The sequence below is a fragment of the Pristiophorus japonicus genome, chromosome 1 (genome assembly GCF_044704955.1).
Source record: "Pristiophorus japonicus isolate sPriJap1 chromosome 1, sPriJap1.hap1, whole genome shotgun sequence".
In the NCBI taxonomy this organism is placed as follows: Eukaryota; Metazoa; Chordata; class Chondrichthyes; family Pristiophoridae; genus Pristiophorus; species Pristiophorus japonicus.
In genome coordinates, this window is record NC_091977.1 from 379483894 (window position 1) to 379509578 (window position 25685).

A 25685-nucleotide genomic window follows, 5' to 3' on the forward strand; every position below is an offset into this window, starting at 1 on the left:
TTGTAACACCACTTTTTAAAAAAGGAGGGAGAGAGAAAACGGGTAATTATAGACCGGTTAGCCTGACATCAGTCGTGGAATCAATCATTAAGGATGAAATAGCAGCGCATTTGGAAAGCAGTGACAGGATCGGTCCAAGTCAGCATGGATTTATGAAAGGGAAATCATGCTTGCCGAATCTTCTAGAATTTTTTGAGGATGTAACTAGCAGAGTGGACAAGGGAGAACCAGTGAATGTGGTGTATTTTGACTTTCAAGATGCTTTTGACAAGGTCCCACACAAGAGATTCATGTGCAAAATCAAAGCACATGGTATTGGGGGTAATATACTGACGTGGATAGAGAACTGGTTGGCAGACAGGAAGCAGAGAGTCGGGATAAACGGGTCCTTTTCAGAATGGCAGGCAGTGACTAGTGGGGTGCCTCAGGGCTCACTGCTGGGACCCCAGCTATTTACTATATACATTAACGATTTAGATGAAGGAATTGAGTGTAATAACTCCAAGTTTGCAGATGTCACTAAGCTGGGTGGCGGTGTGAGCTGTGAGGAGGGTGCTAAGAGGCTGCAGGGTGACTTGGACACGTTAGGTGAGTGGACAAATGCATGGCAGATGCAGCATAATGTGGATAAATGTGAGGTTATCCACTTTGGGGGCAAAAACACGAAGGCAGAATATTATCTGAATGGCGGCAGATTAGGAAAAGGGGAGGTGCAACGAGACCTGGGTGTCATGGTTCATCAGTCATTGAAAGTTGGCATACAGGTACAGTAGGCGGTGAAGAAGGCAAATGGTATGTTGGCCTTCATAGCTAGGGTATTTGAGTATAGGAGCAGGGAGGTCTTACTGCAGTTGTACAGGGCCTTGGTGAGACCTCACCTGGAATATTGTGTTCAGTTTTGGTCTCCTAATCTGAGAAAAGACGTACTTGCTATTGAGGGAGTGCAGCAAAGGTTCACCAGACTGATTCCAGGGATGGCTGGACTGACATATAAGGAGAGACTGGATCAACTGGGCCTTTATACACTGGAGTTTAGAAAGATGAGAGGGGTTCTCATAGAAATGTATAAGATTTTGATGGGACGGGATAGGTTAGATGCGGGAAGAATGTTCCCGACGTTGGGGAAGTCCAGAACCTGGGGACACAGCCTTAGGATAACGGGTAGGACATGTAGGACTGAGATGAGGAGAAACTTCTTCACTCAGAGAGTTGTTAACCTGTGGAATTCCCTGCCGCAGAGAGTTGTTGATTCCAGTTCATTGGATAAATTCAAAAGGGAGTTAGATATGGCCTTTACAGCTAAAGGGATCAAGGGGTATGGAGAGAATGCAGGAAAGGGGTACTGAGGGAATGATCAGCCATGACCTTATTGAATGGTGGTGCAGGCTCGAAGGGCCGAATGGCCTACTCCTGCACCTATTTTCTATGTTTCTATGTTTCCCTTACTTTCACTGCTCTGCCTGATGGTCACCCATTCCTTATCTGCCTGAGTAACCTATACCTGCGGTGTGACCAACTCACTAAACATGCTATTCACGACATCCTCAGCATCGCGGATGCTCTCGAGTGAATCCATGCGCAGCTCCATTGCCGCAATGCAGTCTGTCAGGTGCTTCAGGAGGATATACTTCCTGCACATGTCGTCGTCAGGGACACTGGAAGCGTCCTTGGCTTCCCACATAGCATAGGAGGAGCATGACATGGGTCCGGGCTCTCCCCTTAGATTAACTTAATTTGGCAACAATGTCAAAGGTTACCTACTGATAAGGAAATAAAAGAAGAAAGAAGAGATTAAAAACTCACCAATCCACCAGCCAATCACTTACCCGCTTGGCTGTGACATCACCCTTCGATTTTTTACTACTTCTTTGTTTACCTTCTGCTCCTGCACCAGCTGGCTTCCTCGACTGCCGCTGCTCCCAAACTCCCGGGCCTTTTATAGGCCGCCTCGATCTCCCGCCTCCTCGACTGCCGCTGCTCCCGAACCTTTATAGGACTCCTCGACTGCCGCCTCCTCGACTGAGATGAGAGCAAGGACCAAGATCCAGCTTCTGCATCAGAGAATGTTGCCCCCTCGGCATCCCCCCACTCCCGTGACTGTCCAACCAACGCATCTGCCTTCATCCCCCCAAATGAGGCACCGCCTAGGAGCTCCTCGGCCAGGCGCCGTGGAGCGAGGAGGGGGAGGGGCAGAGGCGGGGAGAAGGAGAGCGGGGAAAGGAAAGTGAGGTGCATTCGCGCAGGTGATGACTGTGTTATATCTCCATCTGGGTGTATGCAATTTGTTGCAATGTATGGGGGCTGGGGACCACGCTCCTGCTTTGCCTTTGTATTCTGTGTTGCTGGACATGTTGACCATGTGATTGATGTCAATGGTGGAAAAAGTGGGGTGTGGGCGGGGGTTGGCTGTTATTGGCTGTCATACTTACGATTTCAGACCAATGTTGGTATTAAACTTTTGTTATTGAACATAACCTTGTTGCGCATTGTCTCAGATAGCTGGACAGTTGCACACTGGTGATTCTTTACCATGAAAGGGTTAAATACACTTATCAATAAACGTAAACTTAAACTGGCACCAAAGTGATGGGCACTATTGTTATCTGAGCTGCACACACACAGCAGTGTGTCAGCATTGTCACTCACATCAGCGCTCTTTCAGTCAAATCTTTCCGATATCAGCTCCTCACGTAAGAGTGGGATTTAACAAATGCCAGCCACACCGCTGGCGTTCCACTTTTTGTGGGTGTTTTTTTAAGCGAGCGATATTGTGGGCGATATGTGTGCGAGGTGGTGAAATTGAAGATGGGCGATCTCCATGGCCACTAGTTTGGGTAAATATGCCCTTTACGACAAAAAACAGTGGTCGGGCGTTATTATTGAATCTTGGCGTTAATTCTGTGTGGAAAGTAACACTGAATTCGCTCATTCTGCTGATTCCGCCCCAAAAAAGTGAGTGGGCGGTGAAATTTTTTCTCGCCGTTAAGCCCATTGGGAAAATAATGCTCGGCGATAAGTCTCCTAAAAAAAGCCCGTCAGTTTCCATTTTGTGCCAGAATGGGCGATATATGGGCATTATAGGTCATTTCAGCAGTAAAATGGGCATTAAGTGGGCGTTAAGCATACAAAAATGTGGAGGTTCTAGCCCACTGTCTCTCTGCAGAGTAGCAGTTAACCTCCTTCCTTTAGGCTGCCTGCATATGAGGGAGCTTCACACTGTAAGAGTAAGACTGCCAGAAGTTTGACTGAGACGAGAGTCACCTTTGCACTCTAAGGATCCAGGGAAATCTTCCCAGTCACCCACTCACCTTATCATACTCAGGGAGCACCTCATAGTAGTAATAGATTAGAAGCTACAGTAAGCAAGTTAGCTGGCCCAAAGGAAAGACATGGTGGTAAAATATAAAAATGCACAGTGAATGTTTTTTATTATTACCTTTTGATAAATGTTTCTGTACACTATTTGACTACAGAGTTCAAAATGCATTTCTAGGTTTGCTGCTTACTTTCTACCAGACTCGGATGATGGCAAAGGAAAGAGAATTCTGCAGTTTTTGACAGTGAAGAATATGGCTGAGGAGGAGAGCAGGCAGGCATAAAGTGACTTTAGTTGGCATATTAACTTATGTTCATTAAATATATTGGTCTTTAAGTTGTGTCCTGCTGGGAGCTGAACACTTTCACACATAAACTGCAACTGCCATCATCCCATGGAGGCGGGTGGGGGGATCTCCTTCAAGGAATTTGTGCCTCTGTGGTACACCACTTCACTCGAGTGATTTGCTCCAACTCACTGTAGAATATCCTTTGTCCCACACCATGCACTTCGTTCTTTGACCGGAAGAAGCTCATTTAAGTACAAAACAATAAAGCAACAGATAAACAAAATAAACCAAGCAGGACCAAGTGAAAGGGTGGTGCGAATGCAATGCAACTGTGGTCTGTAGTTCTTTCAAATGAGAAAGCCCCTACCTGTGGCAAGTAATATAACTTTCTTCCTCATTCATTCTATGTCCACAAAGAAATAGAGATGCACAAAGTAGTGCAACAATTGGCAATGAAAGTTTGAAGATCTAATTGTTCAGGCTGGCTAGTCATCCTAACTTGTCAGATCAAGACAACAATACTTGGTGAAAACTACCTTCGAAAAAATGACTGATGGGGTAAAATTTCCATGGACATTCCCTGAACACCCGCTGTAACATTGGCAAAAGATCGGCAGAAACCCTGGCAAACAGCTGTTTATGCCAAAGCTGCAGTGACGATTTCGATAATCACGTAGAGATTATGGCGATGGAGTCAAAAAAGAACAGGGGCTGGATTTTCGGCTTTACTGATTTCGGTCCCGATACCGCCTGAAAAAAGTTTGCGCCTTCGACTGGAAATTTCGGCAAAAAATGAGGATCCATGATTGTATAATGTCTGATTTAACACCCCCAATGAAATTTTGCGTGCCTGAGCCGAAAATCGCAGCGGTAAAAGAGGCAGCCATTTTGCACATGCGCAGTCGGGTTTTTGTTTTCTCGGGCGCAGATATTATTTCAGGGCGCGGCAGCTTCCTCCGCGCATGTGCAGATGACCCGCCTGACTTCTGGCACTTCTGCAGAGAAGGAGCAGCAGGAGGGCAGGCAGTGTGCCAGGCGATTTTCAACAGAGGCTGCTGAGGCCTTAGTCTCTGCAGTGAAGAGGAGGTGGACATCACTCCATTTGGTTGGGGGAGGGAGACCGCTGACAACAATTTTCAAGAGGTTATGGCGTGAAATTGTCCAGGAGGTGCCTGCGGCAGACACGGTTGCCAGAACTGGCAACAATACCGTAAAAAGTTCAACGATCTTACCAGGCTGGTCAGGGTGAGTATCCTTCACATTTATGTATGCCTGCTATCCTTCCAACATGAATGTCAGACACTATGTGATGTCTTTCATGTATCTGCCCATTCTCAAAGTCTTGCAGCCTGTGGTGCGGGTTTCACAATGCATCAGAAGGCTGAAGGCTGACTTCTCTAGCTATTGCCTCATAATTAAGGATGCACATACCCTCTTGTTCCCTAATCATTGATAACCTTCCTCGCAATACGCTCCCACTGCTTACATGGGTTTTATAAAATTCACCTGCAGCCCCTATGCTAACTCCCTCTCACCTCCTACCAATCGCTCACAAAGCTCATGTAACATCTACACAGACTGAAGTGCAGATATATGCACATCCACACAGTCTCAGCTATTGGATTATGGTAGGCATATGTGGCACATCAGGAGGTGTACTCTTTCTGAATCCTTCCTATATTTCTCATTGCAGGCGAACTGCTACACAACAGGCGTGAGCAGTGTCGGATAGGCGGGGGTCCGCCTCAGATCCTGGGCTTAACAGATGTGGAGAAACAAGTGCCTGCCCTCATCGGAGCACCAGCTCAGACAATTGCCGGGGGCAATGCTGAGCCCCCTTCGGGTAGTGAGGGTATGTAAATATATTGCGTGACTGATGTGGCTTCATTGAGATGTATTATGAAGTGGTGTGGGGCCTTCACATGTACATGTGCAATGCCACCTTCCTGCTATCACCCTGCCCCCTCATCAAAATCGAGGAAGACTTGCTTCCACTCTACAGTCCAATATGGGAATTACAGCCTCTGTCACAGGTGGGTGGGGAGTCTGGTTTGCCGCACGCTCCTTCTGCTGCCTGTGCTTGTTTTCTGCATGCTCTCAGCGACGAGACTTGAGGTGCCCAGCGCCCTCCTGGATGCTCTTTCTCCACTCAGGGCAGTCTTTAGCCAGGGATTCCCAGGTGTTGGTGGGGATGTTGCACTTTATCAAGGAGGCTTTGAGGGTGTCCTTAAAACGTTTCCTCTGCCCACCTGGGGTTCGCTTGCCATGTAGGAGTTCCTAGTAGACCGCTTGCTTTGGGAGTCTTGTGTCGAGCATGCAGACAATGTGACCCGCCCAACGGCTACCCTGCTGCTTACCACACGTCTGATGTTTTCTGCTTGCAGAAGAACAGCCACAATCGTGATAGGCGTCCAGGGAGTCATCGACATCTGACCATGGGGGAGATGATGAGGTGTGTGAGGAGACTGCAATGCCTGAGCCACAGAGCCCACCAGTTGGCCCGTCACAACAAAGCACATCTGGGGACGAGCCCAATTTCCCTGGCTTTGAGTTATTGGAAGCTCCTAACCCCAGTCGCCTACAGCAACACGCAACGAGAGGGGAATCTCGGAGGCCAGCTTTCCAGAGGGCGAGTCGGCAAAGTCGATCTGCTCAACAACAGATAGACATTGAACTGGACTTGGTGGAAATGTCCGGAGAAAACAGAAATGCACCGTGAGCTCATGGCTGCATTGGGTCGGATCCCAGAGAGCATCGACAAACTTTCTGCGACTATTGCGGAGGCAGTGTCACGCACTGTCGGTGCAACTCAGGAGTCCAGCGAGGCCATCATTGCCCATTCACAGAGGCAGGTGGCCTCCAGCAGCGACAGTGGTGTTCCACAGTGTGTGGCGTGTGCCATTGATCATGTTGCAGCATCAATCAAATTGCAGGCACAAGCTACGCTGCAGCTTCGTGATGTGATACAGTCGATGACTGGTACCATCCTCTCTGTGTTCCCCATTGTCCAATAGGGAAGGGACGGTGCCGAAGCAGACCAGCAAGTCGTGGAGACACATCGTGCTCCGGATGTTGAGGCCCAGCCCTGTCAGAGTCTCAGTGTCCCAGGCCCAGAGTTGGTCCAGGGCGTCCTCATATGCCCCCCAACACAGCAGCCCTCAAGCAGTCTTGCTATAGGCACTGAGGCCTCATTGAGGAGGAGCAGCAGGTGTGGGAGGGAGATGAAGGGAAGGGGGGATAATGGCAGGCCAAGTCCCATTAAGGGGTGGGACAGCCTTCTGCAGATGCCTTGATATTTAATGAGAACGCCTGTAAATAGTTGTTTTTTTAATAATGCACTTGTTGTTAAGTAACTTGCAGCACAATGCTGTTTATTGTGTCGTTTGGTTATGATGGTTTATTGTATTGTTTGGTTGTGATGGTTTATTGTGTCATCTGGTTTTGTTGTGGGTGCATTTTTTGTAACATTTTTGATAAAAGGCCATGTGTGTACAGTCAATGGCTCCTTGAAGCCTTGGGAAGCCTGCAATTCTGCCAAACCCACATGCCCTCTCATTCTAGCAGTTCCTGCTCATTGGGAACTTTATGAAGTCCATTCTGCGGGCGTACAGAGCCTTTGTGGTACAGAGCCTTTGTGACTTGGCGAATGCAGCAATGTGTAGCATATTGAGAGATGCTGCATATGTCCCCTGCTGCTGCCTGGAAGGAGCCAGAGGCATAGAAGGTCAGCGCCACAGTCACCTTCACTGCAATAGGCAGTGCAGTCGTGATGGCATTGGAAGGCTGTAGGTCTGCCTGTAGGAGATGGCATATCTCTGTCAGCATTTCCTTTTGGAAGCACAGCCTTCTCACACACTGCTCCTCAGAGAGTTGGATGTATGACGTCTTCGGCCTCCCCTCATCCGTGGCCCAACATGGCAGCAGCCCTTTTACTAGCTTGAAGCCACCTGCCAATAGCAACCAGCATGATACGCTGGCAAACTAGTAATGCCTCCATTAAATTCTCTCATTAACTTTGTAAGGACACTGTAATTGCAGATAAAACTGCCATTTGCAAGTCGGAGCTTCACGCAGTGTGCTGTGCGCAACTATTGCAATCAATGTGACCTGCGATGTAAGATCCTTCTCCCTCCATTTAAATACGCCGCCAATACCGCCTGTTGCACGCTGAGAATGCTGGGTTTTTTCAGACGTTTCCTGGGTCGGACATTAAAAAAGGGCCAAATTTTCCATCCGGGACGTAAACTTAGCGTTGCATGACAATTGACGTCATGATCTCAGTCAAATTGGAGGGCGGGGCAGTAAGTTTTTGCGCCGCCGCAAATCAAGAACCTAATATATCGGCACGGCGCTAAAACCTGGATGCCTGGCGTTACACCCAGAAACACCAATGACCACCGCTCCGGGGCGCAAACTGTGGCGCAAAAGAGTGGAAAATCCAGTCCCAGGTTCCCAGAATCAGCACATGATTCAAGATACACAACCAAAGCTTGTGGTTCTCTAAGTCTTTGTATTAAGATAAGGACAAACAAACTAACAGTTTTAAATGTAAGATACCTAACATTACATGAACATATAGGTTAGGGTTGTTATGAGATAAGTTGACTCACTAGATTTAAATATCAGGCAATAGTTAACTGTCATATGAAAACCTTTTGGTTTGGGAAACTCCCCAACTGCCATTTCTAACAAAGAGATGGTACATCAAGCATAACAAAAGTAAGAGGGTGACAATGTAAGGAGGTCTGGCTAAGCTTCATCCTCTCCCCATTTTTGAGCAAGCCTTCTGTTATATATGTAAACTTGTATTTACTCTGTACAGCCACCAGAGGGCTCATCCCCTGGAGTCCCAAGGGATCCCATAATCCCTTGGGAGCACAGGTATTTAAGGAGTCCTTACAGGTTGGAGAAACACTCTGGAGACCTGTAATAAAAGACTAAGGTCACATTTTACTTTGAGCTCACAGTGTTCAGTCTGACTCTTTCTCCATACATAACAACTGGCGACGAGATACAGATAAGCGAACCAAAAGATGCACAAAACACAGTGGGCATCCTGGAGTAATTCTCAGAGGGAGATGATTGGGAAACTTTTGTGGAAAGATTCAACCAATACTTCGTAGCCAACGAGCTGAATGAGGAAGAGAACGCTGCCAAATGAAGGGCGATCCTCCTCACCGTCTGTGGGGCACCAACGTGTGGCCTCATGAAGAATCTGCTCACTCCAGTGAAACTCACGGGGAAATCATACGATGATTTGTGCACACTGGTCTGAGAGCATTTGAACCCGAAAGAAAGCGTTCTGATGGCGAGGTACCAGTTCTACACCTAAAAAGGTCTGAAGGCCAGGAAGTGGGGAGTTATGTCATCAAGCTAACACGCCTTGCAGGACATTGCGAATTTGAAGGACATTTGGAGCACATGCTCAGAGACTTTTTTGGTGCTTGACATTAGCCACAAAACCATACTTCGCAAACATTTGACTGTAGAGACTCCAACCTTGAGTAAGGCCATAGCGATAGCCCAGGCGTTCATTACCACCAGTGACAATACTAAGCAAATTTCTCAGCACATAAGTGCTGCTACAATTACTGTGAACAAAGTGATGTTGTTTTCGAATGGCAATGTACAGGGCAGGTCACACATGCCTGCAGCTGCACGTCCGCAGATGTCTCAGAGTCCACAATTAAGGGTGATGAATGCAAGGCCATTAACACCTTGTTGGCGCTGCAGGGGTGATCATTAATTCCATTCATGCCGATTCAAAGGGTATGTTTGCAAAGGCTGTGGAACAATGGGACACCTCCAACATATGTGCAGGCGAGCTGTTAATTCTGTTAAACCTGCAAACCACCATGTTGCAGAGGAGGACAGATCCATGGAGGATCATGACAAACCAGAGCCTCAGACCGAGGAGGCAGAGGTAAATGGGGTACACACATTCACCACGAATTATCCCCCGATAATGCTGAATGTTGAACTAAATGGACTTGCGGTGTCAATGGAACTGGACACGGGCGCGAGCCAGTCCATCATGGGCAAAAAGACTTTTGAAAGATTGTGGTGCAACCAGGCCTCAAGGCCAGTCTTAACTCCAATTCGTACGAAACTAAGAACTTACACGAAAGAACTGATTTCCGTAATCGGCAGTGCTACCGTAAAGGTCTCCTATGATGGAGCGGTGCACAAGCTACCACTCTGGGTAGTACTGGGCGATGGTCCCACACTGCTCGGCAGGAGCTGGCTGGGAAAGATATGCTGGAACTGGGACGACGTCCGAGCGCGATCGCCCGCTGACGACACTTCGTGTGCCCAGGTCTTAAACAAGTTCCCTTCGCTGTTCGAACCAGGCATCAGGAAATTCCAAGCAGCAAAAGTGAAAATCCACCTAATTCCGGGGGCCGACCCATCCATCACAAGGCGAGAGCAATACCGTACATGATGATAGAAAGGATAGAGATCGAGCTAGACCCGCTGCAACGAGAGGGCATCATTTCACCGATCGAGTTCGACGAGTGGGCCAGCCCGATTGTTCCTGTCCTCAAGGGAGACGGCACCGTCAGAATCTGTGGTGATTACAAAGTAACTATCAATCATTTCTCACTGCAGGACCAATACCCACTACCAAAGACCGACGACCTCTTTGCAATGCAGGCGGGAGGAAAGACGTTCACGAAGCTGGATCTGACTTCATCCTACATGACGCAGGAACTGGAGGAATCATTGAAGGGCCTCACCTGCATCAGCACCCACAAATGTCTTTTTATTTATAACAGATGCCCGTTTGGAATTCGATCAGCGGCGACGATATTCCAGAGAAACATGGAAAGCTTACTGAAGTCGGTCCCGCACACCGTGGTCTTCCAGGACGACATCTTGGTCACAGGTCGGAAAACAGTCAAGCATCTGCAGAACCTGGAGGAGGTTCTTAGTCGACTCAACTGCGTGGGGCTCAGGTTAAAATGCTCGAAGTGTGTTTTCCTGGTACCTGAAGTGGAGTTCTTGGGAAGGAGGATTGCAGCAGACGGCATCAGGCCCACCAACGCGAAGACGGAGGCAATCGAGAACGCACCGAGGTCACAGAACATGACGGAGCTGCGGTCATTTCTGGGAATCCTGAACTACTTTGGTAACTTCTTACCGGGTCTCAGCAGACTGTTAGAACCACTGCATGTCCTACTATGAAAAGGGGACGAATGGGTTTGGGGCAAAAGCCAAGAAAATGCCTTTGTAAAAGCGAGAAAATTGTTATGCTCGAACAAATTGCTTGTGTTGTATGATCCATGTAAGCGTTTGGTACTAGCATGCGATGCATCGTCATATGGCGTCGGCTGTGTATTGCAACAAGCTAATAATTTTGGGAAACTGCAACCGGTTCCTTATGCATCCAGGAGTCTGTCTAAGGCTGAGAGAGCCTGCAACATGATTGAGAAAGAAGCGTTAGCGTGTGTCTGTGGGGTAAAGAAAATGCATCAATACCTGTTTGGGCTAAAATTCGAATTGGAAACTGACCATAAACCACTCATATCCCTGTTTTCCGAGAGTAAAGCGATAAATACGAACTCATCGGCCCGCATCCAGAGATGGGCGCTCACGTTGTCCGCATACAATTACGCCATCTGCCACAGGCCAGGTATAGAAAACTGTGCCGATGCTCTCAGTCGGCTGCCATTGCCCACCACAGAGGTGGAAATGGCGCAGCCCGCAGATCTAGCCATGGTTATGGAAGCATTTGAGAGTGAACAATCACCTGTCACTGCCCAGCAGATCAAAACCTGGATGAGCCAGGACCCTTTATTATCCTTAGTCAAAAGCTGTGTGCTTCACGGGAGCTGGTCCAGTGTCCCAGTGGAAATGCAGGAAGAGAAAAAGCCGTTCCAGCGGCGCAAAGACAAAATGTCTATACAGGCAGACTGCCTTCTGTGGGGCAATTGTGTAGTGGTTCCCAAGAAGGGCAGAGACACTTTCATCAATGACCTCGACAGTATCCACCCAGGCATCATAATGATGAAAGCGATCGCCAGATCCCACATGTGGTGGCCCGGTATCGATGCGGACTTAGAGTCCTGTATTCACAGATGTAATACATGCTCACAGTAAAGCAATGTACCCAGGGAGATGCTGCTAAGTTTATGGTCTTGGCGCTCCAGACCGTGGTCTAGGGTACATGTCGACTATGCAGGCCATTCTTGGGTAAAATGTTCCTTGTGGTTGTAGATGCGTACTGAAATGCATTGAATGTGAGATAATGTCGGCTTGCACGTCCGCTACCACTACTGAAAGCCTGCGGGCCATGTTTGCCACACACGGCCTACCCGATGTCCTGGTGAGCGACAACAGGCAATGTTTTACCAGTGCTGAGTTCAAAGAATTCATGACCCATAACGGGATCAAACATGTCACATCTGCCCCGTTTAAACCAGCGTCCAATGGTGAGGCAGAGAGAGCAGTGCAAACCATCAAGCAAGGCTTGACGAGAGTAACTGAAAGCTCACTGCAGACTCGCCTATCCCGAGTCCTGCTTAGCTACCGCACGAGTCCCCACTCGCTCACTGGGATCCCACCTGCTGAACTGCTCATGAAAACAGCACTTAAGACAAGGCTCTCGTTAGTTCACCCTGATCTACATGAACAGGTAGAGAGCAGTCGGCTTCAACAAAGTACATGCCATGATAGCGCAAATGTGTTACGCGAGATTGAAATCAATGATCCTGTATTTGTATTGAATTATGGACAAGGTCCCAAGTGGCTTCCCGGCACTTTCATGGCCAAAGAGAGAAGCAGGGTGTTTCGGGTCAAACTTTCAAATGGACTTATTCACCGGAAACACTTGGACCAAATCAAACTCAGATTCACGGACTATCCTGAGCAACCCACCTTAGACCCTACCTTTTTTGATCCCCCAACATATACACCAGTGGCAACCAGCACCACGGTTGACCACGAAGCAGAACCCATTATCCACAGCAGCCCAGCAGGACACAACACACCAGGCAGCCCAGCAAGGCCAGCTGCACAGCAGCCCAGCGAGGGCCCAACAAATGAAGCAACAATACCAGTTTTCACACCGAGACGATCAACCAGGGCAAGAAGGGCCCCAGATCAATTCACATTGTAAATAGTTACACTATTGACTTTGTGTGGGGGGCGGGGGGAATGTTGTTATATATGTAAACGTGTATTTACTCTGTACAGCCACCAGAGGGCTCATCCCTTGGGAGCACAGGTATTTAAGGAGGCCTCACAGGTTGGAGAGGCACACTGGAGTCCTGCAATAAAAGACTAAGGTCACACTTTACTTTCAGCTCACAGTGTTCCGTCTGACTTTTTCTCCATATATAACACCTTCCAAATACAGGGATGCGACTTTGAAGAGGAAGCAGGATATGCGGAAGCAGGAGGCCTGCCCCCAACTCAGGGTTTGTATTACGTTTATCCATCCTTTACTTTGTATTGTATTTAGTAATGCATTCGCTAACACTAAAGTATGCACAGAACAGCAAGTGCATGACTGTGAAGATTGAATGGCACCAAGTTGTAAAGACATGTTGCCAACATTTTTCCTCTTCTGTCCCTGTAGGTTTGAAAGAAGCAGGAGCCAGTGTCCAGGAGCAATCATGCACTCACAGCATGCTCAAACTCACTAAATTTATTCAACAGCACCCCCCAATCTGTGACCCTCACTCCAGAGAAGGACAGATGTAGCAATATCATGGGAACACGATCGCCTCCAAGTTTCTATCCAAGCCACACACCATCTTGACTTGGACATATACCGCAATTCCTTTGTCATTCATGGGTCGAAGTACTGGAATTTCCTACCAAACACCATGTTAGAGAACCATCACTAGAAAGACAGCAGCAGTTCAAGAAGGTGGCGCAATATCACCTTGTGGGCGTTGCTGGCAAGGCCTCATTTATTGCCCATCCCTAATTGCCCTAGAGAAGATGGTGGTGAGCCGCCTTCTTGAACCGCAGCACACCATGATGACTTTAGAAACGTTGACTGGGCTGTACTACAGCATGCCTCCTAATCTATTGATACATCATAATCATTGCTTAAGTGGGCCTATGATCTGTTCAATGAAGGCTGTGGTGGAGGCATGCACCACATTATATCTGTACTCTACTGCTGTCCATGACTGCCACAAAAGGTTCATGAGCTCTGCTCAGCTGGATGCAGATGCTGAAACTCGGCTGTCAATGAAGCGGATACTTCTGGGGCAGCAGCAAAAAATGTGCGATGTGCTGGCAGGCTTTCCAGCTGTATTGTGCATGATTGCAGAAGGAGTGGAGTGGCATTATCTCGCAGGCCTTTGCGATGATGTCTTTGCCACCTGCATGGAGCATCAAATATGGCAATCAAACAAGTGCATGCAGGCCCTCACACTATGAATGCCATTTAAATAGGATTGATCAAACCATAGCCTTGGCCATTCTCCAGCAAATTTGTAGCAGGGAGGTGTGGGTGGGCCATGAGAGGGATGATGGTGAAAGGGGACATGGAAATTTGGACTCGGGTCAAAGCACTTCCACTTCTCACCCATTGCTCCCCCCTACCCCAGTCAGTACTCCAAATGCTGCCTCATGACCAGACAGCCGCATCTACCCCGACAAGTGAAACAGTGTTTGGCGGGGTACTCATGGGCTCCAAAACCCAGAGGATATCAGGCAAAACCATCTCAGCACTTAGAGCAGGGTTCTGAGCAGCCTGCTGCTACCTTGGCTGAAGTGCTTGGGATCATAGAAATTTACAGTACAGAACGAAGCCATTCGGCCCATCGTGTCTGTGCCAGCCGACAAAGAGCTACCCAGTCTAATCCCACTTTCCAGCTCTTGTTCCATAGCCTTGTAGGTTACGGCACTTCAAGTGCACATCCAAGCACTTTTTAAATGCTTTGAGGGTTTCTGCCTCTACCACCCTTTTCGGCAGTGAATTCCAGACCCCCACTACCCTCTGGATGAAAAACTTTCTCCTCAAATCCCCTCTAAACCTTCTACCACTTACTTTAAAACTATGCTCCCTGGTTATTGACCTCCTCTGCTGAGAGAAATAGGTCCTTTGTCTCCACTCTATCTAGACCCCTCGTAATTTTAAAAATCTCGATTAGGTCTCCCCTCAGCCTCCTCTGTTCCAAAGTAAACAACCCCAGCCTATACAATCTTTCCTCATAGCTAAAGTTCTCCAGTCCAGGCAACATCCTTGTAAATCATCTCAGTAGCCTCCTCTCTAGTGCAATCACATCATTCCTGTAATATGGTGACCAGAACTGCATGCAGTACTCTAGCTGTGGCCTAACTAGTGTTTTATACAGTTCAAGCATAACCTCCCTGCTTTTATATTCTATGCCTTGGCTAATAAAGGCAAATATCCCGTAAGCCTTCTTAACCACCTTATCTACCTGTCCTGCTGCCTCCAGGGATCTGTGGAGATGCACTCCAAGGTCCCTCTGTTCCTGTACACTTTTCAGTGTCCTACCATTTATTGTGCATTCCCTTGCCTTGTTAGCCATTCCCAAATGCATTACCTCATACTTATCCGGATTGAATTCCATTTGCCAGTGTTCTGCCCACCTGACCAGTACATTGATATCTTCCTGCAGTCCACAGCTTTCTTCTTCATTATCAACTACACAGCCAATTTTATTGTCATCTGCAAACTTCTTAATCATACCCCCAACATTCAAGTCCAAGCCATTGATATATACCTCAAAAAGCAAGAGACCCCGCACTAAGCCCTGCAGAACCCCGCTGGATACCGCATTCCAGTCACAAAAACACCCATCAACCATTACGCTTTGCTTCCTGACTCTGAGCCAATTTTGGATTCAACTTGTCACTTTGCCCTGGATCCCATGGACTTTTACTTTCGTGACCAGTCTGCCATGTGGGACCTTATCAAAGGCTTTGCTAAAATCCATATACACTACATCATACGCATTGCCCTCATCGACCCTCTTGGTTACCTCTTCAAAAAATTCAATCAAGTTAGTCAGACACGACTTTCCTTAACAAATCCATGCTGACTATCCTTGATTAATCCACGTCTTTCCAAATGAAGATTTATCCTGTCCCTCAGGACTTTTCTCCAATAATTTTCCCACTACTTAGGTTAGGCTTACTGGCCTGTAATTAATTGGTATATCCCTTTCTCCCTTTTTAAACAAAGGTACAACATTAGCAATCCTCCAGTATTCTGGTACCACACCTGTAGCCAGAGAGGACAGGAAAATGATGGTCAGAGCCTCTGCTATTTCCTCTTTTGCTTCTCTTAACAGCTTGGGATAGATTTCATCCAGGGCTGGGGATTTATCCACTTTCAAAGCTGCTAAGCCTCTTAATACTTCCTCTCTCACTATGTTTATCTTGTCTTGTCACGCTCTTCCTCCCTCATTGAAAAGTCTCTTTTCATTGCCCCTCTCTTTGGCGAAATCAGCTGCAAAGTATTCATTAAGAATCATACCCACGACTTCTGCCTCCACACAGAGATTTCCTTTATGGACTCTAATAGGCCCCACTCTTTATCTAGTTATCCTCTTACTCTTAATGTATTTGTAAAACATCTTTGGGTTTTCCCTGATTTTACTTGCCAACATTATTTCAAGCTCTCTCTTTGCTTTCCTGATATCTTTTTTAATTGCACTGCTGCACTTCTTATACTCCTCCAGAGTTTCTGCAGTATCGAGTTCTCGGTAGCTGTCATAAGCTTCCCTTTTTTTCTTTATCTTACCCTGTATGTCCCTTGATATCCAATGGGCTCTAGATTTGTTAGCCTCACCTTTATTTTTTTAAGGGAACATACTTGCTCTGTACCCTCAGGATCTCCTCTTTGAATGCCTCCCACTGCTCTGTCGCTAATTTACTATCAAGTAGCCATTTCCAGTCCACTTTGGCCAAATTCCTTCTCAGCTCAGCAAAATTTGCTTCACCACAATTGAGAACCTTTATTCCTGCTCCACCTTTGTCCTTTTCCATAACTACCCCAAAATCTGACTGTGGGGCCGGCTTCCAGTGCGATGTATTTTAAACCAGTGCAAAAAATCGCTGAAACTTGATTTGTATTGAACATCATTGGAGCTGGAACTTCCTCGATCATTTGCACTGGTTTGGGAAATTTCGGGCAACTTGCACTGTCAAAACCAGTGCAACCAAGCAGAAACTCCAGGCCTACATGTACAGTGGTATTCTGAAGGGGATACCAATTATTCAAAGCTTATGGTGTAGCTCCAAACGGTGATACAAAATGTGGTCTAAAAATTTGCATGCCCCAAGCTTTTACTTTGCTGAAAAATTTCTGAAAAACTACTATTAAATTCAAAATGGAAGTTTCTGTCTCCCATTAGATTCCTATCTAAAGATGCAATGCAGAAATTTTGTGTGTCTAATATATTGGGAAGGCTCTTTAAAACTGCCATGTGCAAAACATGAAGACAGGAAAATAACACCGTAGGCATTATTATCTTGCTAGAAATTCTTATCACATGAGAAAAGAATAAACATCTTTCTCTGTCCTTTTTCTGGTCTGTAACACCCTGTGAACTGACACACACCAGTATTCCAGAGAGGAAAATCGACCCCGCTATGTTTGTATTTTGTTGCCCACCAGATCTGCGCAATCTGACTGCAAAACCAGTGGATGTGATGTATTTGGATTTCCAGAAGGCATTTGATAAGGTGCCATATAAAAGGTTACTGCACAAGATAAAAGCTCATGGGGTTGGGGGTAATATATTAGCATGGATAGAGGATTAGCTAACTAACAGAAAATAGAGAGTCGAGATAAATGGGTCATTTTCCGGTTGGCAAACAGTGACTAGTGGGTGCCGCAGGGATCGGTGCTGGGTCCTCAACTATTTACAATCTATATTATTGACTTGGATGAAGGGACCAAGTGTAATGTAGCCAAGTTTGCTGATGATACAAAGATGGGTGGGAAAACAAATTGTGAGGAGCACACAAAAAATCTGCAAAGGGATATAGACAGGCTAAGTGAGTGGGCAAAGATTTGGCAGATGGAGTATAATGTGGGAAAATGTGAGGTTATCCACCTGGAGGTCTTTGTGCATGAAACAGAAAAAGTTAGTATGCAGGTACAGCAGGTAATCAGGAAGGCAAATGGAATGTTGGCCTTTATTGCAAGGGGGATAGAGTATAAAAGCAGAGAAGTCCTGCTACAACTGTACAGGGTATTGATGAGGCCACACCTGGAATATTGCATGCAGTTTTGGTCTCCGTATTTAGCGAAGGATATACTTGCATTGAAGGCTGTTCAGAGAAGGTTCACTAGGTTGATTCCAGAGATGAGGGTGTTGACTTATGAAGATAGGTTGAGTAGGTTGGGCCTATACTCATTGAAGTTCAGAAGAATGAGAGGTGATCTTATTGAAACATAAGATAATGAGGGGGCTCGACAAGGTGGATGCAGAGAGAATATTTCCACTCATAGGGGAAACTAAAACTAGGGGACATAGTCTTAGAATAAGGGGCCACCCATTTAAAACTGAGATGAGGAGAAATTTCTTCTCTCAGAGGGTTGTAAATCTATGGAATTCTCTGCCCAGAAAGCTGTGGAGGCTGGGTCATTGAATATATTTAAGGTGGAGATAGACAGATTTTTGAGCGATAAGGGATTAAAGGGTTATGGGGAGTGGGCACAGAAGTGGAGCTGAGTTCATGATCAGATTAGCCATGATCATATTGAATGGCAGAGCAGGCTTGAAGGGCCAAATGGCCTACTCCTGCTCCTATTTCTTATGTTCTTATGTAAAAAAAAAAGTCATACATTCAGGAAGCCATTATAAAGTGAAAAGCATATTGTGAAACGAATGGTTGCGAGTCAAGTTCCTATTTGCAGCACAATGTTCTGGAACCTAATTCTTAAACATGAAGCAATCTATGCATTAAAAACAGTGAGAGTTTAATCAGGAACACATGAACGATGAAGACAAGTTTCATGTCACTGCCCGGAATTCCTTCAGGTCATACGCTCCCTCCTCCCTCTGAAAATTCAATTTTTCAATGTTTCGTAAGGTTAAGGAAGATATCTTCGACTGAATTTAAGTTTGAAAAAGTTTTTTAACTTTACAAACACCCACAATACTCTTTCTGTAGCTCATGTAGCTTCATGTGAAACAGTTGGCACTAATGTTCCCTTTAAGCTGCGCAGCTGCACTCTGCAACTCCTGCGCATCGGGCTTACCAGCTTTTAAATAGAAAAAAACGCGCAGGCATGGTATTTTGAATGGTCTGCGCAACCAGAAAAAATTAAAGGGAACATTGGTTGGTACCATATATTTGTGATGTCAAAGTATCTCGAGCTTCTGCCATGTCTCTGTCCGTCTCAAGATCAGTAACACAACCTCAACAAATATCTCAGCCGCTATCTCACTAAAGCCAGCCATATATTGCAAGAATCTCCAAGGGCAGAATATATAGCAGTGAATGAGTACTTTAAACGGTCTTTTGCAAGAGAGGCATCGATGGATAGTTTAGCAACCTACCTGCTATAGAACCCACCTGATTGAAAATTATAAAATGGTTTATAACAGATGGGTAATTTGCTCTGCCTGATTACTGTCCAGGTGATGAAGAAAGAGTACTCAATTTGCATTGTTTTGCATTGGTGCTGATTGCAAAGTAATACAAGTGCATGATTTTATGTACTGAGATTTTGTAAGTTTAAACATATGATTAATATAGAAACATAGAAACATAGAAAATAGGTAATATGATTAGTAATGCAATAGGTAATATGATTAGTAATGCAATCTAGTAGCAAAACAGAACTACTCATAAAAGATAGCATACCTGATTACTTGAATCTTTTGTTGTTTCTTCAAGGCTCTGCACAAGTTTCTCTAGATCTTGTATTCTATCTGTGCTTGTTTGATATTTCTGTTTGTACAGATCTGCAGTAGAGTCAGAGACTTTTGCCTGATTGTGATTTTCTGTAGCTTTGCATTGTAGAAGGTCAATCTGCTCTCTTAAATGCAAATTCTCACAATTCTGTTTTTGGATGGTGTGTTCATGTTGTTGAACCTTTGGAAACAAATACTTTGCTTTGTTAGAATGCAATCCCATTTTCCATTTGCTTGTGTTGGAGCTGTTTGGCTTTCCAGAAAAAGATTAGATTACTGGATACATTTAAAATCTTGAATTTTATCCTCTAGAAATCATTTGTGTAAGGAACACATTCTGTTCATTTAAACACACAGTCCAGACAGAAGTCAGAGGTAAAACATTGACACATTTGCATTGCAGATCTGCTGCTGGTTTTAGCAATTGACACTTTAAATAGGATGTGCTTACTATTTGTTTAACTAGAATAATCATTATAATAGGTTTTATAAATTATACCACTTAGGATAAAATTTATTTGAATGAATATACAGTTATGCACCAATATTTGTGTTCGATAGTAATTGTTTGTTAGGGAGAAATTGTGTTTTAATAAATGAAAAAATATCAACATGTGCAATTTATGTTTCCAGCAACTTCACTGTAATTCTAGCTTCCTCAAACAGCTACAGAACAAGATAGATGGCTTTTAATTTCCTAATTGTGGGATGCCCAGTCTGATGCCAATTGTTAAAATCCTTCAACTGTAATTCCCCTTTGTAAATCCAAAGTTTGAGTTTTAATGAAAATGTTCTTTTTTCAATACTTATGTATAAAAACAGTAGCAATGATAAGTTTAGAAGGTTGAACATAATCACTGTAGTGAAACAAAATAATTTGAGAAAGTTTTAGTCAAAAGTTAATGGCTGATTCTTAATATAATATATTCAGGATTTTTTTTTTCACTTACTAGATTTGCGGTCTCACGCTGAAGATGCTTTGATTTATCCAAGTCATCTTTGAATTGTTTTCCTCTTGTCTTGTGTTCTTGCAGTTTACCAAGAGTATTCTGTAATTCAACTGTGGTTGAATCCAACTCCTTTTGCAACAGAAAGGTCTTCTGTGACCATCGTTCTAAATCATCATTGTAAGATTGCTTTGTGACATCCAAATCGTTGTGCACTTGTGCTATATATTTTTTATTGCTTTGTATCTATTTAAAAAAAAATTGCATTTTACCAAATAGATATTCCTCTATAGCATGAAATTCTACAAGTTGAACAGTTTAAAATCTTGATGTACTCCGCATCATTTCTAAGCTTTTTTTAACCGTGGTTAGGAAGGGGATTATCAGTTCCCCAAATGCTCTCCAGAGATCCCTGCTGGTGGTGCATGTGCGTGGATGTCGATTGAGGCCAGAATCAGGCTCGGCTATCATGCCGCTGTGTTGAATAGCCGACCAACATCAACTGTCAAGGCTCACAACTGAATAATGGCCATTTGGGGAGCTACTGAAGGGTGATTGGTTTGTGGAACCCGATATCAGCAAGCAATCAGCCAGTATAGGTAGCTAAGTTAGGGTGAACTTATTTTCAAAACCAAATCCAAGAACATACAGGAAATGTTCCCCTGCAATTGTTTTGGGTACGCAGCCCCATTAACGGCTGCGTGGCACATTCAATATATGCAAAATTTCACATTGGGAAAGCCGGTCCCAGGCTGTGCGGGACTGGTAGACAACTGTGTGACTGCGCGGTTTGGAAAACCGAATCACGGATCTTGCGCGTGCTCGAATACCCTAAATTTTAATTTCTCAATTTAAAATCTGTTCCCAACAGACTGGGATTTTCCATGAAACATCCTCTGTCTCAGAAGGTTTCAGATTCACAAACCTCTTCCTGGTGGGAGAATTTAGAGCTTGCCTTCCCTTATTTAAAAAAAACACAATGCACCATACAGATAAACTGGTAAAATAAATAAAATCGACTCACTCACCAGCTCTCTCCATTCACATGGCTTCTCCCATGCATTTGAAGGTCCCACCTTCCTGCCAGTCACCATTGGATGAAACACTGATCTCAATCCCCATGCAAAAGCACAGGGTCGATGACCCTGACGAAGGATCATCGACCTGAAACTTTAACTCTGTTTCTCTCCACAAATGCTGCCTGACCCGCTAAGATTTCTAGCTTTTTCTATTTTGATCTCAATTCCCTATAGTGCAGTGTGACCAGAGTTATAGATAGGGCCTTTTCTCAGCCGCATTGTATTGTGGGTAGGTAGGTTGCCATTGACGCCTCCATTCAACCAGCTCTACGAATTCGTTTCTGAACTCAAATGGGCCGAGAATCTCTGAGAAACGGGTTTCTGTGCATTAGCATTGAAAAAGTCAATGACTCAGTTTCAGGGTTGAGATTTTTTAAACCGGCGATTCTTCCGGTAACATTGTTTGCCCGAGGACACATTCCCAAATCCGGGGGCTGTCCCCGGAAAATGAGGATGTCTGGTCAGCCTAAGCTAAGTGGACATTGTATTAATGGAGAAAATAGGAAGACAGACCTTTTTGTCAGTCATTTCTAAAGTTATTTTTCATACAAAGGCTTCAATATTATAAAGTACTTTTTGAATATTTGCCTAAAATTCTGATTACACGCAGTAATTTAAATGTGCAATAGCCTACTTTGTCTTCTACCAACCTCTTCCATGAGCATTTCCCGTTCATGTGCAAATCCCTGAATTGACTTTTCAGCCTGGCTCAACTGATTTTCTTGTACATTGCCAATGTTCTTTTGATTGCGAATTTCATTCTGCAGATCTTTCAATTTTTCATTAAGTCTGTTGATCTCAGCTTCCTGAATACCAAACTGTTTAATAAAAATAAATCATTTATGTGATTTACATTGCACTACATTTTTGTTTTTTGTCAGCTGGGTGTTTGTCATACATAAAAACCCATCATTGTACTTAAGTCTCCAAATCAGACTACTGATAAATCCACAAAGGTGTAGAGTTTCCATTTGACTTATATGAAGCCCTGAAAGAGACACATCCTACTTACCTAAGGCCAGAGAATTTAGGCATAGGTTGACAAGATCCAAGATTTAGGCTCCACAAATGTGCATAGAAATACTGGTGCAATTTATTAAGTTAAAACCTTACAATGGTTTAGTGCAGGCCATGGTAAGATTCTGCTGGTTGGCCAAGCTAGGGCTACTCTACCATGAGGTCACCGGCTGCAGAGATATTTGGAATTGAGTGGGAAGAATTGGAGCTGAGTGTGAAGAATTTGTAGCTGAGAACATGCCTGGTTCTCTACTCCCCATTAATGAGCCAATCATTTTCACTGGCCAGGCTGTGGTTCACCTCATTAAATCGCTGTCATTCATCTGAGCCATTGCCACTTGCCATCCTCCCATAAAAATTGGGAAGTATCTCATTTTTCTTTCTTTGGACTTCCATACTAAATTTAGCCAAAATCAATATACGGGTGAAATGTTTCTAGCTACTGTGAATGGAATAAAATATTAATAAGTAGGGGCTACCCCTTTATTTTCAGTGCTATCGCTTTACTGGGAACTGAAACACAAATAAAGCCTCAACTGACCCTTGCTAGATATTTTTTTAAATAGGTACTTCTTTTGAAAAACATTCGGGGTAGGTTGTCAATGGAAATGAAAATCAGGCTATTTTTATAATGCTGATTTACAACTCCAGTTTTACAATTGGACGACAAGTTGAAACTCTACTCCTCAATTTCCACATTCAAAGTTCTCTGCCAGCCTACCCGTTGTGATTTGGAGATGCTTTTGTTTACCCTTGCATTTCAGTGTTCTTGTTGTTGCTTGGGGTCTCAGTGTTGTCTCAACCAAACAAAAATCCAAAGGCATGGCTTGACTGAGGCCAATACACAGCAGAGTGGGGAATAGATCAAGGGTAACTTTGAAGGTATGAGGTGTGAATTGGCTAGGATAGATTGATACTTAAGGGGTTGACAGTGGATGGGCAATGGTAGACATTTAGAGACTGCATGATGAACTACAACAATTGTACATCCCTGTCTGGCGTAAAAATAAAAAAGGGACCGTGGCTATCAAGGGAAATCAGGGATATTATCAAAGCCAAGGAAGTGGCATACAAATTGGTCAGAAATAGCAATGAACCCGGGGACTGGAAGAAATTTAGAACTCAGCAGAGGAGGACAAAGGGTTTGATTAGGGCAGGGAAAATAGAGTACGAGAGGAAGCTTGCAGGGAACATTAAAACGGACTGCAAAAGCTTCTATAGATATATAAAGAGAAAAAAGTTAGTAAAGACAAACGTAGGTCCCCTGCAGTCAGAATCAGGGAAGTCATAATGGGGAACAAAGAAATGGCAGACCAATTGAACAAGTACTTTGGTTCGGTGTTCACTAAGGAGGACACAAACACCTTCCGGATATAAAAGGGGTCGGAGGGTCTAGAAAGGAGGAATTGAGGGAAATCCTTATTAGTCGGGAAATTCTTATCAGTTGGGAAATTGTGTTGGGGAAATTGATCGGATTGAAGGCTGATAAATCCCCAGGGCCTGATGATCTGCATCCCAGAGTACTTAAGGAGGAGGCCTTGGAAATAGCGGATGCATTGACAGTCATTTTCCAACATTCCATTGACTCTGGATCAGTTCCTATCGAGTGGAGGGTAGCCAATGTAACCCCACTTTTTAAAAAAGGAGGGAGAGAGAAAGCAGGGAATTATAGACCGGTCAGCCTGACCTCAGTAGTGGGTAAAATGATGGAATCAATTATTAAGGATGTCATAGCATCGCATTTGGAAAGAGGTGACATGATAGGTCCAAGTCAGCATGGATTTGTGAAAGGGAAATCATGCTTGACAATCTTCTGGAATTTTTTGAGGATGTTTCCAGTAGAGTGGACAAGGGAGAACCAGTTGATGTGGTGTATTTGGACTTTCAGAAGGCTTTCGACAAGGTCCCACACAAGAGATTAATGTGCAAAGTTAAAGCACATGGGATTGGGGGTAATGTGCTGACGTGGATTGAGAACTGGTTGTCAGACAGGAAGCAAAGAGTAGGAGTAAATGGGTACTTTTCAGAATGGCAGGCAGTGACTAGTGGGGTACCGCAAGGTTCTGTGCTGGGGCCCCAGCTGTTTACATTGTACATTAATGATTTAGACGAGGGGATTAAATGTAGTAAGTCCAAATTTGTGGATGACACTAAGTTGGGTGGCAGCGTGAGCTGCGAGGAGGATGCTATGAGGCTGCAGAGTGACTTGGATAGGTTAGATGAGTGGGCAAATGCATGGCAGATGAAGTATAATGTGGATAAATGTGAGGTTATCCACTTTGGTGGTAAAAACAGAGAGACAGACTATTATCTGAATGGTGACAGATTAGGAAAATGGGAGGTGCAACGAGACCTGGGTGTCATGGTGCATCAGTCATTGAAGGTTGGCATGCAGGTACAGCAGGCGGTAAAGAAAGCAAATGGCATGTTGGCCTTCATAGCGAGGGGATTTGCGTACAGGGGCAGAGAGGTGTTACTACAGTTGTTCAGGGCCTTGGTGAGGCCACACTTGGAGTATTGTGTACAGTTTTGGTCTCTTAACTTGAGGAAGGACATTCTTGCTATTGAGGGAGTGCAGCGAAGGTTCACCAGACTGATTCCCGGGATGGCGGGACTGACATATCAAGAAAGACTGGATCAACTGGGCTTGTATTCACTGGAGTTCAGAAGAATGAGAGGGGATCTCATAGAAACGTTTAAAATTCTGACGGGTTTAGACAGGTTAGATGCTAGGAAGAATGTTCCCAATGTTGGGGAAGTCCAGAACCAGGGGTCACAGTCTAAGGATAAGGGATAAGCCATTTAGGACCAAGATGAGGAGAAACTTCTTCACCCGGAGAGTGGTGAACCTGTGGAATTCTCTACTACAGAAAGTTGTTGAGGCCAATTCACTAAATATATTCAAAAAGGAGTTAGATGTAGTCCTTACTACTAGGGGGATTGAGGAGTATGGCGAGAAAGCAGGAATGGGATACTGAAGTTGCATATTCAGCCATGAACTCATTGAATGGCGGTGCAGGCTCGAAGGGCCGAATGGTCTACTCCTGCACCTATTTTCTATGTTTCTATTTGAACACTCAGGGTACAAATTTCTAAAAGTGACAGTATAATGTAGGTCAGGCAGAAGGTCATCGATCCAACTTGTCCGATTTATCTCTATATCCTTCAAATAATCATGAT

General features: G+C 44.9%; 1 protein-coding gene across 1 annotated transcript in view; it reads right to left on the reverse strand.

The window, feature by feature from the left end:
- The window catches only part of LOC139266053 (polyamine-modulated factor 1-binding protein 1-like), an 887264-nt gene that overhangs the window by 387776 nt on the left and 473803 nt on the right, over positions 1–25685 (reverse strand). The window contains exons 16-18 of the mRNA XM_070883919.1: positions 22139–22306; positions 20413–20655; positions 19413–19643 (exon numbers count right to left, since the gene is read on the reverse strand). Of these exons, the coding sequence (XP_070740020.1) occupies positions 19413–19643; positions 20413–20655; positions 22139–22306 (642 nt within the window). The remainder of the gene's footprint in view (positions 1–19412; positions 19644–20412; positions 20656–22138; positions 22307–25685) is intronic.